We start from the raw sequence: 13,085 nt of genomic DNA, 5'->3' as shown, positions 1-13,085 counted from the left end.
ATTCTTTTTTAGTATGATATAATAGGTATTTCAATATACACATTATGTACATGTGTTGTGTACAATATATATACACAATATTTAATTTATTTATTCTCTCTAGTGTAGAAAAATATTTTGTTAAAGAACACATATTAATGATCGATTCCACGGATGAAAGTCAGATTCTATGTTAACAAAAAAAAAAAAAAAAAAATACGATTGCGTTAATACACATCGACTTTTTTTGTACGTAACTCACATATCATCTTATTAATAGTTATTATTACAAACAACTTTAATTAATAATTAACATTCAACAGCAGTATATACAAAAATGTCTTACTTAATACTATTTTAATCATACTATCGTATTTGCGCATACGTGAAAATATATAACATAAACATAAATAAATAAATAAATAAATAAATATATAAATATATATTTATTTATTTATATTTATATTTTTTTCTTAAACAATCACAATTGAATTTTAATTTTTACACAATTACGTTGATATATTTACTTTTCGAAAGATATTAAAATATCGTCTGTCGTCACCAAAATAATTATCAAAAATGTGTTATTCTCCGACGATAAAACGATACAATTGTATCCTAATGCTTTGACAAAAATCAAACATTAGTGCACTAGGCAAAATAAAAAACAACTATTACCATCAATGTTCACGGTATACGATAAATCGATCCAAGTATATATATATATCTTTTCCATTAGCTTAAGAGTTATACAGATCGTTCATTTTGTTATATCACAGTAATCTAAAAATATATAAGTCTAGCATCTTCTGGATTTTGTTCTACTGGACAATATGGACATTTTAATCTAAAAAACAAAATTCAATTATTATTTCAAAAACTTCAATCTTTCTTTGCGTATTATTGTTTATTAATTAAAAAGAACTCTTTTATTTATATTAATATTATGTTTTATTATTACTAAAAAACGTACTTATTTGCATTCGTAAGTTTGTTTAACGCGTCTCTTGAAATAACATGTCCACAGACTAATTTCATTGGTGGATTATTTTCTGTACTTTGTTGCCTTAAAATTGGGCATGCAAAGACAGAATGATAACGACCTTCTTTACCAAGGTCTATTTCAATCTGTGTGGAAAATATCATTTAAATAATATTGTCTTTTCTAATCGTTATTCTAATTACTATTACTTACAGGTAATTCATCTTTTCCATTCCAAACAGTATTTACTTGTCTTTGTTGCATAACTTGCTTAATATTCAGAAGTGTTGGTAATGCAGTACAACCAGCATTGATACTAAAACAATATTATAAGATTATTCTATTGATTTATGATTTATCAATATAAAAAGCTTACCATACTGAAAGAGGACTATCTACACTTAAACCAAATAATGTGCAAGCCTCCCTTGTAAATACATCATGAATATCTAACCACAAAGTAGGATCTAATAAATGACTATAAGGGGAAGATTGTATTCCATTTGGTAAATAAAGTAGCGTGCCCATTAAAGCTTGTACTTCTTTCCCATGACGTTCAACATATTGTGTAAGATTTTGACGGGCATAAGTTATTGCTTCTGTTTGTTTACTAGGTCCTTGTTGAATCAATCTTATAAAATGCAACCTATGCAGCTTGAACTCAAGAGATGAATTCTACAAATAATATTCAATTAATGTCAAATATTTGCATTATAATAATATTATCAAAGTAGTAACAATAAATAATATTCAGTATACTTGTGCTAAAAGTGCCTCTCTATGTTTTTTTGCCCAATCAAGAGCTGGTTCCAAATTTCTTTGTTTTAAACAATCCAATATATAATTTAATTCTGTAAATGGCTCCTTTGTACCTTCATCTGTTTTAATTCCAGCTTCCTGTAACAAAGATTTATTAAATATATATTTATATATATATTTTTTTATAACAAATTAATAGCAAAAATATTCTTACTATTAAATGTGTTATGTAGACTTACCGCTGCTAATTCTGCTGCAATATCTAACATACCATGACGATAAAAATGTTGACAAATGACTTGATTTAGAAGATGTGATTTTTCAGGGCCTGAAAAGACATCTTCTCTACTTGTACTTGCAAAATCTGCAGTGAAATTTCTATCAATTGCTTTTCCAACTTTAGAAACAGAACCATGTAACTCTCTATGTTCAGTGGTTAAACGATGCACAGTTTCACATATCTTTTTCATTGTTTCTTTTAATATTTGTATTTGGCCTGGCGTTAATTCATGATTGGATGGTGCTATTGAAAAAAAAATTTTGATTCTTTTAAATAAAATAATATGTAATTTTAATGTTATATTCTATTAAAGCGTTAAAAAATCAAAAAACATAAAAATTAGCAAAAAAAACGTAAATAATTGAAAAAATTTTTTAAATGAAAAAAGACTGAATAAAATGTTGCAATGAAAGAGGTTAGAATTAGATAGAATAATATGAAGAGGTTAATGAAAAATTTAAACGTTTTTCAGGTTAAATTTTACTAAATCTATATATTCATATTGATTCTATAAAAATTGAAATTTTCTAGATCTTTTTTCTTTCTTTTTTATAATTACTAATAATATCACGATTTCCAAAAGATTTTATTTTTTTACTCATAGATGTCAATGAATAGTGACATTGTAAGTATTGTGAAAGCTTTTAGTATACCTTCTGCAAATTCCTTTTTTAAAGATTCGACATGATTTATGAGATCTTGCAGTACTGTCTCTGCATGTTCGTTTACGACTCCAAATTTTAATAAAATCTTGTCAACTTCACGTTCAACGACATTACACGCCTCCATTATTGTTTTTCTTGGTGATAGCGCGTCACTACTTGTCACTTTTGCTTTATGCACATGTAGATGTATACTTCGTGCGCATACACAAATATACGAATAAGATTAGAATCCAATACCTTTTAATTCACATATATTACATATATGTATATTATGTGTTGACTAGTCTTCTATATATAAGATATACAATATATGAACATGTTATATTAATTTATTTTCGTATAAAATATCAATTATTTTTTTATAAAAAAATTTTTAAAATTAATATAAATTTTTTAAATTAAAATATGGATAAAATAAAATTAAAAATTGAAACACACAATATTCAACAATGTTTCATTTGATTATGAATTATTTTTATTAATGTTGCTATTGTTTAATTATTATCATTATTGTTGCTGCTACATAATGATGACAATATGATAACATTTTAAACATTAAAATTGTTATTTAATGTTTTGTATTAAATGAAAATATTTAATTGTTAATAAATATATTTTACTTTATCAGATAGAATAGTAATAATATTTAATATATTTCTAAAATTTTTAATAAACAACTACTTAAATTGTTTACTTTTATCATGATAATATGATTTCACTAATTACAAAGTTTAACAAAAAAAAATAATTCATCAATAATAAATGATTAATTTCTTCTGTAATTATTGAAGATCAACTGTTACATCTCATCTGTTACAGCAAACTGAACATGACTCTGTAACAAAAATATTATAAAGAAGATCTATGTTTCCTTTTTCTATGTAATTAATAAGTTTAAAAGAACTGATATTATTATGAAATAAGAAATTATATTTACCCATTCTCGTGCCATCATAAGAATTGTATTTCTAGGTAGTTTTGGTCCAATTAAAGGATTCATTTGAGCCATATAACAACATAACCAGCTATAAAATATATAATAAATTGAGTTTTAATTGAAACATTATTTATAAATTCATTCAAGTGCTTTATTTGATATTTATCAACTTACAACAACCAACATGTAAAAGCTGTCAACATAAGCATAACCTGAAGAATCCTATAAAAAAATGTTTATAAAAAATTACTATTAAATTTAATATAATTAATAACTTTAAATAATTATATTTATTTCTTTTTTATAACAAAGAAAAAATATTTGAATAATTAAAATTATTTTTACGTTAATTATAACGGAATTATATGGTATACATACCCACGATTAGTACCTTTTGGAACAAAAAAAGGTAAAACAATTCCTATTACTCCCCAAAATATTGTAAAAATTAATATTGGAATCAATGATGCTCCCATTTTATAATAAATAATCTTTCTATATATCAATGGACTAAATCTATTAAGCAATCAATTTATTAAAGTAAACGTGAATCACGTGAATATCTCGATTTCAACAAATGTTAAACTCGAAAATTGCGAGATACGATATATCGCATATACATGCATTTTCGATATATAATTCGTAATTGATAGACAATCAAAATTAATTAATAACTTGATAATTCAATTCAAAAACATCTTTTTATTAATGAAAATTTTACAAATATATAAAAATTGAATTAGAACTTGAGTTTGCTTAATACATTCTTTCTTAATCTCTTTTCCTCTCTCTCTCTCTCTCTCTCTCTCTCTCTCTCTCTCTCTCTCTCTCTCTCTCTGTCACATACATTCTTTATTTATTTAAAAATAAATTGCATTTAATTTTTAATAAAAACTATTTTAACACATTGTATTTTAACTGTGAACGTTTGTATTTTTCGATCAATGTACTGAAACTTCAAATTCAATGAAGATCATTATTTTTCATTATTAATGTAATTCATAACAATTATATTTAATCTCCAAATAATCGTTCTTGCGTTATTTCGGTATTATTACTTAAGCGTTGCGTATCATCGTAAGTTTTTGATATATTTACGATTGATGGACCATCACCTCCGCCAATTGTAGAACACTGATCCATTTTACCTGTTGTCATATCAGATTGGTTTTCGATGCATTCAACCAATTCTGTTAAATGTCGAACAGATTTTTTATCTGATCCATCAGTATTTGTATCATGTTGACTTTTCTCAACATGGTGAGATTTTGATGTTGTAGTTAAATTTGTGCAAGAAAATACAAATCTCTCTAAAATACCTACAGTTTTATTATATTAATAATCAATGATTAATTAAAATTATTTAATATTAAAAATTTTTAAATTGAATATGAAATATTTTTGTATTTATATACCTGTTAGATTCATTCTTTCCTCTGATAAACATGTATCATCATGAGAGCTAATATTGTCTCTACTAAAAAGATGTTGTCTGATGGTAGTCAAACTGCGGTTTTTTAATTTTTCATCGATCAAAGATCGATCAAGGGAATCATTTTTGCATGGTGTTTTATACATGACCGAACGTTCAGTGCGCATTTCACGTCCCTTTTTAATATAAGGAATCAAACATGATAAATTCAATTGCGTTCTAGAAACACTATTCGCAGTTTGTATAGATAATGGCGATTTGCAACTGCTCACTAAAAAAACGTATCGATAATTAAAAAGCATAAACATAAATTCATGATATTTATATAAATATTCTTACCTGTATAAGGAGTTCTTACATAAGTTAAAGGTTTTCTATGATTATCATTGGATAATCCATAAATTGTAGATGTTAATTTATTACTCACATCTAGAAAAAAAGATAAAATGAATATAACAGTAAAAATTAATAATTGAAGAGAAAATAACATACCATGAATAGTGTCACCTTGTCCCTTGCCATTTTTACCATAAGTTGTATTCATTAACATTGTATTATTCATAATAGCAACTAAAGCGGGATGTAATCGTTTTACTACATTCAATATTAATTCGCATCTTTTTATTACCCGTAATTGTTGTGGTTCAGTAGCGTTTTCTATTAAAAGACTTTTTGAAGCAGCATCAGCTTCAAAAATTGCTTCAAAATAGTAAGAAATGATTATAAAGTTGCATACAATAAAAGAACAAATTAAAAATTTCGTATAATAAATATTTACCAGCTTTTAATTCTCTAATCATCATTATTGTTTGTCTTTCAACGATATCACTTCCAATATCATTTATTGTAATACTAATTTGGCGAGAGAGTGATAACGATCTAAGCACGACGCTTTGTACTTGTGCTTGAGTAACAGGCTTTCTATTGTCAAGACAATTCGACATCTCTGAAATACGATCTTGAAGATCATCTAAAACTACCTAAGTGAATAATATGTAAAATTTTTTTTTAAATTTACATTTTTAATTTTTATTATATATAATTATACTCCAAGGATATATTTAAAAAATACTTGACAATAAGCAGCAGAATCCATAATCAAATTAATTGCATCATGTAATTTATTGACTTCTAATTGCCATTGTGCAGTTAATAACTTTACATTTGCTCGTATCTCTTTACTGTCTGGATGCAAGTAAAACATGGTAATGGCGGAAATCAATTCAGTTTCTAAAGATTCAAGACTTGCCAAACAATTTCGGACTTGATTAATTCCTAGAACATTATTCAATTTAAAAATTGAATAAATAAATAATAAAATAATGATATAAATTTTATCAATTTATGTGAATTAACTTACGATTTCTATCTTTACAAGAAGCAATAGCAAATAGTCCAATTTGCATAGATTTATCTATTATTTGATCGAAATCTTCTATAGCATTGGATAAATCATTTTTAGATCGTTTTTTAGCGCTTAATGAATTACCACAGATTGTAACAAGTTTTCTCAGAGCATGAAAAGGATCACTAAAAACTTCCATAACAAGATTCAATACTGATACATTAATTTTACGTTCTAAACGATAAAGTGCATCGCTCAAACTATTCATAAACAAATTATTCAATGCTGTATCAGACGATTCCGAAGTTAATTGAAATTTTAAATTTTCATATTCTGATATAATGGATTGACAGGTTCCAGTTATTGCTTTAAAATTGCAAGGTTTGCAAACCTGTGCAATAGCCATTGCATATGAAAACACATCTTCTATTCGAAACCATAAATCTTTGCATTCCTGTATTTGATCTTGTAGTGATTTATTTGGCATTTCTGATAAGATGTCCAATACCAAGTCCATTCTAAATGCAAAATAAACTAAAATAACTTAAAATAGACACAAATGTAAAATATTATTTTTCTGAAAACAATTAAAATTAAGTTACCTATAAACAAAGTGATTTTTTTGTTCAAATTCTTCATCTTCTGGTAATGGATCTAACATATCCAATATTTCTATTATCATCTTCAAGCAAAAGCAAAGTCTTTCACACACATATTTCTTGCAATTCTATGCAAATAAAGCATAAGTATCCTATTAGAATATGCTTGTGTATGCTTTTAAAATGTAGAGATCATAAAACATTTTATTACATAGATTGGTGCATTTAGGCGATGCTGCTCTTGTACTAATTGTACTAACAGTTTAAATGCTGCACATAACTGACACAAATATAATATGATCTTTTCAGCTAATAGTTGACACATTAAGCTTTTCCTATATATTTGTAATGGTCCAAGCAATTCCAAAATGCAAGAGCCCAATTCCTGATAAGAAAATATTTTATTTATATTTATATATAATATTAAATAATTTATTTAAATAATTTATCCAAACATTGATATAATCATATGAAAAATTTTTATACTATATTTTTTTATACCTTAATGTTCTGAAAATGTTCAATTTCATTAGCTTGACCCATTTCTCTAATATAATCTAAACAATCTGTCAATCTTTGCTTTAATGGCAAACATTCTAATTTTTCTAAAGCTTCAAGAGCTAACTTAAACTTATCTAATACAGTAGACAAAATTTGATTTGCCATTTGTTTATCTATATTTTCAATCTGTAAAAAATTTATTATAAAAGTGGATAAGAAATTAATATTTATATTTTGTTTTAACGTACAGATTCATTAATATATTCTAAGGAACAAAATTCTTCCACAATACTAGTGATCTTTGATTCCATTTCTTCATAATCGCTAATCTCTTCTTTCGATAGTAAATCAAATTTTTCTCCCAAACATTCCAATTGTTCAAAGAGAATAGATTTTTTCGACATAGGAACATTTTCATTATGAGGGTTAGTATTTATTAATTCTTTCAATTTATTTACCTAAGATATCGAATGTATTAAAATATTATTTCATTTAAAAAAGAAATAAATAATATAAGAAATATATTATTATAATATTAAAATATTATAAAATTGTTATATTTTTCTTACTTGTTCTTCTATAGGTATTAATATTCCTTTTATTTCCTTTGTCTTTATTGGCATTTTTAAGCTTTCTGATTTTTAAACAATCAACGACGATAAATCTAATCTCGTCACTCTTAGTTGTTTGTAAACAACATGAAAATAGTAATCAATCGATTTTTAATTTACGTTATAACAATCGAAATCTGTAATCCGTTGATGTTTTGAATCGCTACGGTTCTACCACATTTCATATTGAAAAATGATTCACAAGTAATCATTTGTAATTTTCTTTATTACATATAATAAATATTATAACAATAATTTATATTTTTAAATATGTGTGTCTACACAGAAATTTCAAAGCATTGAAGTTTTCAAAATAACATTAACAATTTATTTATTTGTTTCTTTAATAAGTTGTCTATACTGTGGATATGCAAGCATGCATTTGCACGTGTGTGAATATATACAGAATACGATAAAGAAGTTCGATAATATTGATGTTGTAGTAGGTTTTTCTAATTGCATGACAATTTATAATTTGATATGAAAGAAATATAATTTGCTATGTAAGTAATATAAATATATTATAAATTTTGCATAAATTTTTTTATACAAATATGAACATATATTATTTTAAAAAAACATTATGTAGAATAAAACTCAAAATCAAAATATTCTATTAGAAGAGTGTTCGCAACTATTACATGATCAAAAAGTGTATCGGTTTTTATTGATTAAAAATCAAATTTTATTGAATGTAGTGCATATTTATTATTTTGTAACACGTTATTATAAATCTTAATCAATGAAGTCCAAATTAAATCTTAATTTATTATTATTTAATTAATTATGAATAATTAAGAATGTGTAGAATAATATACTATAGAAAAGGTTATGTAATTTCATTGAATTCTTATTTAATTAAAATGATGGTTTTGAGAATTTTTTTTTACTTTAAATTATATTGTTCATGTATATTTTTTTGTTTTTAAATAAGTTTTTTATATTTTTTATGGTACAAAATATATATGTATGAATTTTTAATAAGATTAATACTATTGTGTAAATACTGAATTTTTCATTAATTAATTTACGACGAATATTAATTTTTATGCAATATAATTTATTATTATAATATATTGTAAATAATAATAAAGATTCATTTAAATAAAATAATTTTTTTTTTATCTGAATTTTCATCTATGTGAAAGAAAATATTTTTTATATAATGCATATATTTTATTTATTTTCAGATAAAAAACACAAATTAGAATTAAGATTTGTGACACATGATTAACTTTGCTTTTGGCAAAGAAATTTTTAAAGAAGTATCATAAGAATCATAAGAATAAATTATATTGGTCATTAAATAAATTATATTGGTTGATATTAAGAATGGTTAAATACTACGAAAGTAGTACAATTTTTCAATTTAATTGGAATCAAGTTGCATATGGATTTTGGCAGAGATATCCAAATCCTAATAGGTAAATATCAACCTCCAAATATACTTGTGAAACACATAATAGTATTCATTTAGAAATATTTAAAAAAAATGAATGTAAAATATAAATTGTTTTCATGTATAGTTCTCATGTACTTACGGAAGACACTATATCAAGAAAAGTTAAAAATGGTATATTATATAGCACACGTCTTTTGACAAAAACTAACAGAGTGCCTAAATGGGGAGAGAGATTTGTTAGCAAAAATATAGTAAAAATTATTGAAGAGAGTATAGTGGATCCAAAGACAAAGACTTTAACAACATATACAAGAAATTTAGGTTACACTAAAGTCATGGTAATTTGATATGTGTGATATAATTTAATATATCATTGTGTGCAATAAATTTATAACAAATATTATAGTACAATTATTTGATGATTGATTCTTATTGTGGTTTGTTTATTTCAGAGCATTGTAGAGAAGGTTGTTTATAAAGTATGTGAAGAAAACTCTAATTGGACAGTAGCAAAACGATCAGCTTGGATTGATAGTCAAGTATTTGGATTCAGTAGAGCTATTCAAGCATTTGGATTGGATAGATTTAAAAAGAATTGTACTCTGATGTATAATGGGTTTAATTACGTTCTAGCTCATTTGTTTCCTCACACGGCACAATATATGAATCCATCGCTTTCTCAAATGGGTTTTGCTCATCTAGTAAAAAAAATGCATATAAAGAATCAATATGAAAGAAAAAAAAATTTTTATTTAACTGTTTTTATTTTAGATTGAAGAATTTCCTGGAAAGACAAGTCTTGCAGAAGATTTCCAACATTCATTACAAGGTAAAGCAGAAAAGGTAAAGGATGCTGCAAAAAAGGCAACTGATTTAGCAAAGAAAAAGGCTGGCACCATTTATGCTACATAACATTCTGAGCAATCATAATTAAAACAACATCGTCGGTGTGAATGATTTAAAATATTTGGCGAATAGAGAAAATGAAAATTCAAAAAATTTTTAAAATGGAATAATTTTAAAATGAAAAAAGGATAATTATTTGATGGTTTATTGATTGAGTAAATAATAGAATGAAATTGTTTAGCGTTATTCGTTAAAAAATATGAGAAAATTTTTTTAAAAAATTTCTTCTATAATTATGTATAATATTGTATCATGTTATCATTCCTGTTAACTGCCATTTTATGTTCAATTTTAATATTCATACAAGATTTATTTGCGATAAATACGGCAATATATTTTCAAAGATAACGATCACTGACGATGCTTAATAGTGTGGACGAAGCAATATTATGGTACGCTTGTATCATTAGATATCAAAGCGAATAAAATTTGGATCGAAATATAAAAATGTATATATAATTGCTTCGAATATTTGCTTTGAAAGATGTAGAGTGTATTGTAAAATATGAAATAGATGAGAAGAAAAATTAGTCATAAGCTTTAAATGAATTCAATTTGTTGTAATAAAAATCGAGGATTTCGTTAAACGAAAATCTTAAAGATCAATGAGTTAGTAGAAAAAATTAGGAATTGTAGATAACACATTTTTGCGATAGTGTGTTGTGTCTAATTGTAAGTATTTAAGCATTTTTTATTTGCACGTATGAATAAATAATCAATATCGTATCATATCGGTATCCGATATGCTTTCCGTATACAATCCTAAAATTAGAATTGCATTCATATTAAAAAGATATTTAATATTTGCGCAAATTTTTTATGCGCATATATGCACGTATTTCTATACATTAAAATATCATTTTTGTGTATTTAGAGGAAAAAATTCTAATTTGATGTTTATCGTTAACCATTATAATTTATGCAAGTATTATATAGATAGAAAAATTGTATATAATATATTAAAAAGTATACTATATAAATGTTATTAGAATCTTATTAAAAACTAAAAAATATAATCTTTTATATTTTTTCGATTTTTACAAGAAATATTTTAAAATGTAGACAAATTAAGATTTTTTTTAATTTATTAGTTTGGGACGAAACAAAAAAAAGAAGTATTAACCTTGAACAGCAAATTATGAAAAGAGGAATTTCCAGGTGTGGTGATCTAATATACATAATATATAATAATATATAAGTGTAGAAGCATGTAATTTATCAAACTTGTGCTATTTACTTTTTGCTCTGTATAACATAGCAGAATAAAAGAGTATTTAAAATAAATTATATCGAATAAATAATTCAATAAGATAATCAAGCTAGATAGAGATAGTTTGTTTATTTCTTTTATCTTGAATATTGACTACGATGCAATGTAGTGACTTAACAGGAAAATCCAATGTATTTGCATAGGAATTTTTATAATCGATCATCTTGCAACACTGATTAGTTGCTGTTACTACTTGCTGTTCGCCACTCAACTTGTCTGTAGCTCAACTATAAAAGTACGCGAACAATTCTTTTCGTTCAGGAAATTCTTGATCTTGTTACATTAAAGAAATTTAAATAATAATAAAGTTTGAAAAAGAACGAAAGAGAGAAAGAAAAAATAAAAGTGGATGTATAAAAGATATAAAACAAAGGCGATTGATTAATCAAAATGTGGTTGTTTTTTCTAATATTAGGTAAGTATGCATCAAGTAATTTATATTCCATAATAGCACCATATAAAAAATCAATTCATGGAAACGCATATTGTAGCTATTGCTTCGAGTAGGAGTGTAATCGCATTTCCACAGGTAAGAAAAATTTAATTGTTAATTCGAATCATTTTGTTCAATCAAATCGATTAATTATCATTTGATCATATTAAGAACGATTTAACCAATTTGAACAATATTGAGATTCAAACGCTACCTACCACATTCGAAGTAGATGGATTTATTTTTGATGGACCAGCAAATAGACCATTACGGCAAACTTCCACAACTGTAACAACTACTTCTACAGCAGCTACTGTTGATCCTCAATTCGATCAGTGTGTTGCAACATGTCGTGTGAGTTATAAAATATTTTTTTTTTTTCCTTTGATCATACAATATCGTTAATATAAGTATAAGTATGATATCATAGTTATACATAGTTATACATTCATTATCATTATCATAAATTTAATGATGTATATAATAAATCGTATCTTCAAAATATTTTCTTTCGCATCAAGTATTTCCTTTTGATTATATCGAAAAATTAAACAATATAATTCGTAGTGAATGAAAAATGATGAAATTTTCAGACAACACCCGAATATAATCCTGTATGTGGAACAGACCAAGTTGAATATAAAAATCCTGGGCAACTAAGTTGTGCATCTATGTGTGGAAAAGGTTAGAAAGATTAAACTTTCGTTAATCTATTAAAAAAACACAAATATTGTTTGTTACAGATGTTTCATTAAGACATTATGGACGTTGCACGACTACGAAAATAAGAGGAAGATAATGATAATAGTTTGAATGTTTTACTGATCAGGAATATTAATATGCAAATTATGAATGTTCTCTGTTTAAGAAGACTGTTTTAACGCATAGTTGCGTAATTGTTTTTTCGTCCTTGTTTCATTTTTAATACAAGTTTTAATTGAAAATATCGCATTTCTATTCATGTGTCCTTTCCTACCTATAGAA

The 13,085-nt window shown here is 25.0% G+C and overlaps 5 protein-coding genes across 6 annotated transcripts; 2 read left to right on the top strand and 3 right to left on the bottom strand.

Moving 5' to 3' along the window:
* Positions 1-686: 686 nt before the first annotated feature.
* Positions 687-2,819, bottom strand: LOC122712940 (E3 ubiquitin-protein ligase RMND5A). Its single transcript, XM_043932983.1, has 7 exons — positions 2,654-2,819; positions 1,960-2,243; positions 1,721-1,858; positions 1,338-1,636; positions 1,175-1,277; positions 953-1,107; positions 687-826 (listed from the first exon to the last, which is right to left on the bottom strand). Exons 1-7 carry the CDS (start codon positions 2,787-2,789, stop codon positions 763-765), a joined length of 1,179 nt encoding a protein of 392 aa, XP_043788918.1. The 5' UTR covers positions 2,790-2,819; the 3' UTR covers positions 687-762.
* A 298-nt stretch (positions 2,820-3,117) lies between these two features.
* Positions 3,118-4,179, bottom strand: LOC122713027 (V-type proton ATPase subunit e 2-like). The gene is made up of 4 exons (XM_043933152.1): positions 3,981-4,179; positions 3,777-3,824; positions 3,603-3,690; positions 3,118-3,500 (listed from the first exon to the last, which is right to left on the bottom strand). Exons 1-4 carry the CDS (start codon positions 4,076-4,078, stop codon positions 3,465-3,467), a joined length of 270 nt encoding a protein of 89 aa, XP_043789087.1. The 5' UTR covers positions 4,079-4,179; the 3' UTR covers positions 3,118-3,464.
* Positions 4,180-4,316: 137 nt separating this feature from the next.
* Positions 4,317-8,184, bottom strand: LOC122713024. Of its 2 annotated transcripts, none has more exons than XM_043933149.1 (12): positions 8,049-8,184; positions 7,728-7,937; positions 7,480-7,665; positions 7,190-7,363; positions 6,982-7,106; positions 6,395-6,897; positions 6,107-6,309; positions 5,813-6,014; positions 5,527-5,733; positions 5,374-5,463; positions 5,018-5,305; positions 4,317-4,921 (listed from the first exon to the last, which is right to left on the bottom strand). In XM_043933149.1, the coding sequence occupies exons 1-12, from the start codon at positions 8,100-8,102 to the stop codon at positions 4,617-4,619; spliced, it is 2,547 nt and encodes an 848-aa protein (XP_043789084.1). In that variant the 5' UTR covers positions 8,103-8,184; the 3' UTR covers positions 4,317-4,616. The 2 variants fall into 2 exon arrangements, with proteins under 2 accessions (XP_043789084.1, XP_043789085.1); XM_043933150.1 differs by having other exon boundaries at positions 5,542-5,733.
* A 324-nt stretch (positions 8,185-8,508) lies between these two features.
* LOC122713026 (PRELI domain-containing protein 1, mitochondrial) lies at positions 8,509-10,846 on the top strand. Its single transcript, XM_043933151.1, has 5 exons — positions 8,509-8,593; positions 9,281-9,514; positions 9,617-9,830; positions 9,945-10,193; positions 10,264-10,846. The coding sequence occupies exons 2-5, from the start codon at positions 9,423-9,425 to the stop codon at positions 10,402-10,404; spliced, it is 696 nt and encodes a 231-aa protein (XP_043789086.1). The 5' UTR covers positions 8,509-8,593; positions 9,281-9,422; the 3' UTR covers positions 10,405-10,846.
* A 556-nt stretch (positions 10,847-11,402) lies between these two features.
* On the top strand, positions 11,403-13,045 carry LOC122713019. The gene is made up of 5 exons (XM_043933147.1): positions 11,403-12,083; positions 12,160-12,197; positions 12,273-12,455; positions 12,695-12,785; positions 12,845-13,045. The coding sequence occupies exons 1-5, from the start codon at positions 12,059-12,061 to the stop codon at positions 12,898-12,900; spliced, it is 393 nt and encodes a 130-aa protein (XP_043789082.1). The 5' UTR covers positions 11,403-12,058; the 3' UTR covers positions 12,901-13,045.
* Positions 13,046-13,085: the final 40 nt, after the last annotated feature.

Source organism: Apis laboriosa, unplaced genomic scaffold (assembly GCF_014066325.1).
Source record: "Apis laboriosa isolate Shangri-la unplaced genomic scaffold, ASM1406632v1 scaffold21_cov150, whole genome shotgun sequence".
NCBI classification, from domain to species: Eukaryota; Metazoa; Arthropoda; class Insecta; order Hymenoptera; family Apidae; genus Apis; species Apis laboriosa.
This window is presented reverse-complemented; position numbering and strand designations above follow the sequence as displayed.

What these genes read in the sequence shown, in the direction of transcription:
- LOC122712940 (XM_043932983.1), bottom strand. Translation starts at nt 2,789, where the DNA reads ATGGAGGCGTGTAATGTCGTTGAACGTGAAGTTGACAAGATTTTATTA. An exon ending in GATAGTCCTCTTTCAGTATG is followed by an intron (nt 1,278 to 1,337) that starts GTAAGCTTTTTA and finishes ATATTGTTTTAG; the next exon opens with TATCAATGCTGGTTGTACTG. An exon ending in ATGGAAAAGATGAATTACCT is followed by an intron (nt 1,108 to 1,174) that starts GTAAGTAATAGT and finishes TTTTCCACACAG; the next exon opens with ATTGAAATAGACCTTGGTAA.
- LOC122713027 (XM_043933152.1), bottom strand. Translation starts at nt 4,078, where the DNA reads ATGGGAGCATCATTGATTCCAATATTAATTTTTACAATATTTTGGGGA. An exon ending in CCAAAAGGTACTAATCGTGG is followed by an intron (nt 3,825 to 3,980) that starts GTATGTATACCA and finishes ATTTTTTTATAG; the next exon opens with GATTCTTCAGGTTATGCTTA. An exon ending in TTATGATGGCACGAGAATGG is followed by an intron (nt 3,501 to 3,602) that starts GTAAATATAATT and finishes TTTTTGTTACAG; the next exon opens with AGTCATGTTCAGTTTGCTGT.
- LOC122713024 (XM_043933149.1), bottom strand. Translation starts at nt 8,102, where the DNA reads ATGCCAATAAAGACAAAGGAAATAAAAGGAATATTAATACCTATAGAA. An exon ending in AAAAATCACTTTGTTTATAG is followed by an intron (nt 6,898 to 6,981) that starts GTAACTTAATTT and finishes TTTTGCATTTAG; the next exon opens with AATGGACTTGGTATTGGACA. An exon ending in ACAAGGTGACACTATTCATG is followed by an intron (nt 5,464 to 5,526) that starts GTATGTTATTTT and finishes CTTTTTTTCTAG; the next exon opens with ATGTGAGTAATAAATTAACA.
- LOC122713026 (XM_043933151.1), top strand. Translation starts at nt 9,423, where the DNA reads ATGGTTAAATACTACGAAAGTAGTACAATTTTTCAATTTAATTGGAAT. An exon ending in TAGGTTACACTAAAGTCATG is followed by an intron (nt 9,831 to 9,944) that starts GTAATTTGATAT and finishes TGTTTATTTCAG; the next exon opens with AGCATTGTAGAGAAGGTTGT. An exon ending in AAATGGGTTTTGCTCATCTA is followed by an intron (nt 10,194 to 10,263) that starts GTAAAAAAAATG and finishes TTTTTATTTTAG; the next exon opens with ATTGAAGAATTTCCTGGAAA.
- LOC122713019 (XM_043933147.1), top strand. Translation starts at nt 12,059, where the DNA reads ATGTGGTTGTTTTTTCTAATATTAG. An exon ending in GTTGTTTTTTCTAATATTAG is followed by an intron (nt 12,084 to 12,159) that starts GTAAGTATGCAT and finishes CGCATATTGTAG; the next exon opens with CTATTGCTTCGAGTAGGAGT. An exon ending in AGTGTGTTGCAACATGTCGT is followed by an intron (nt 12,456 to 12,694) that starts GTGAGTTATAAA and finishes TGAAATTTTCAG; the next exon opens with ACAACACCCGAATATAATCC.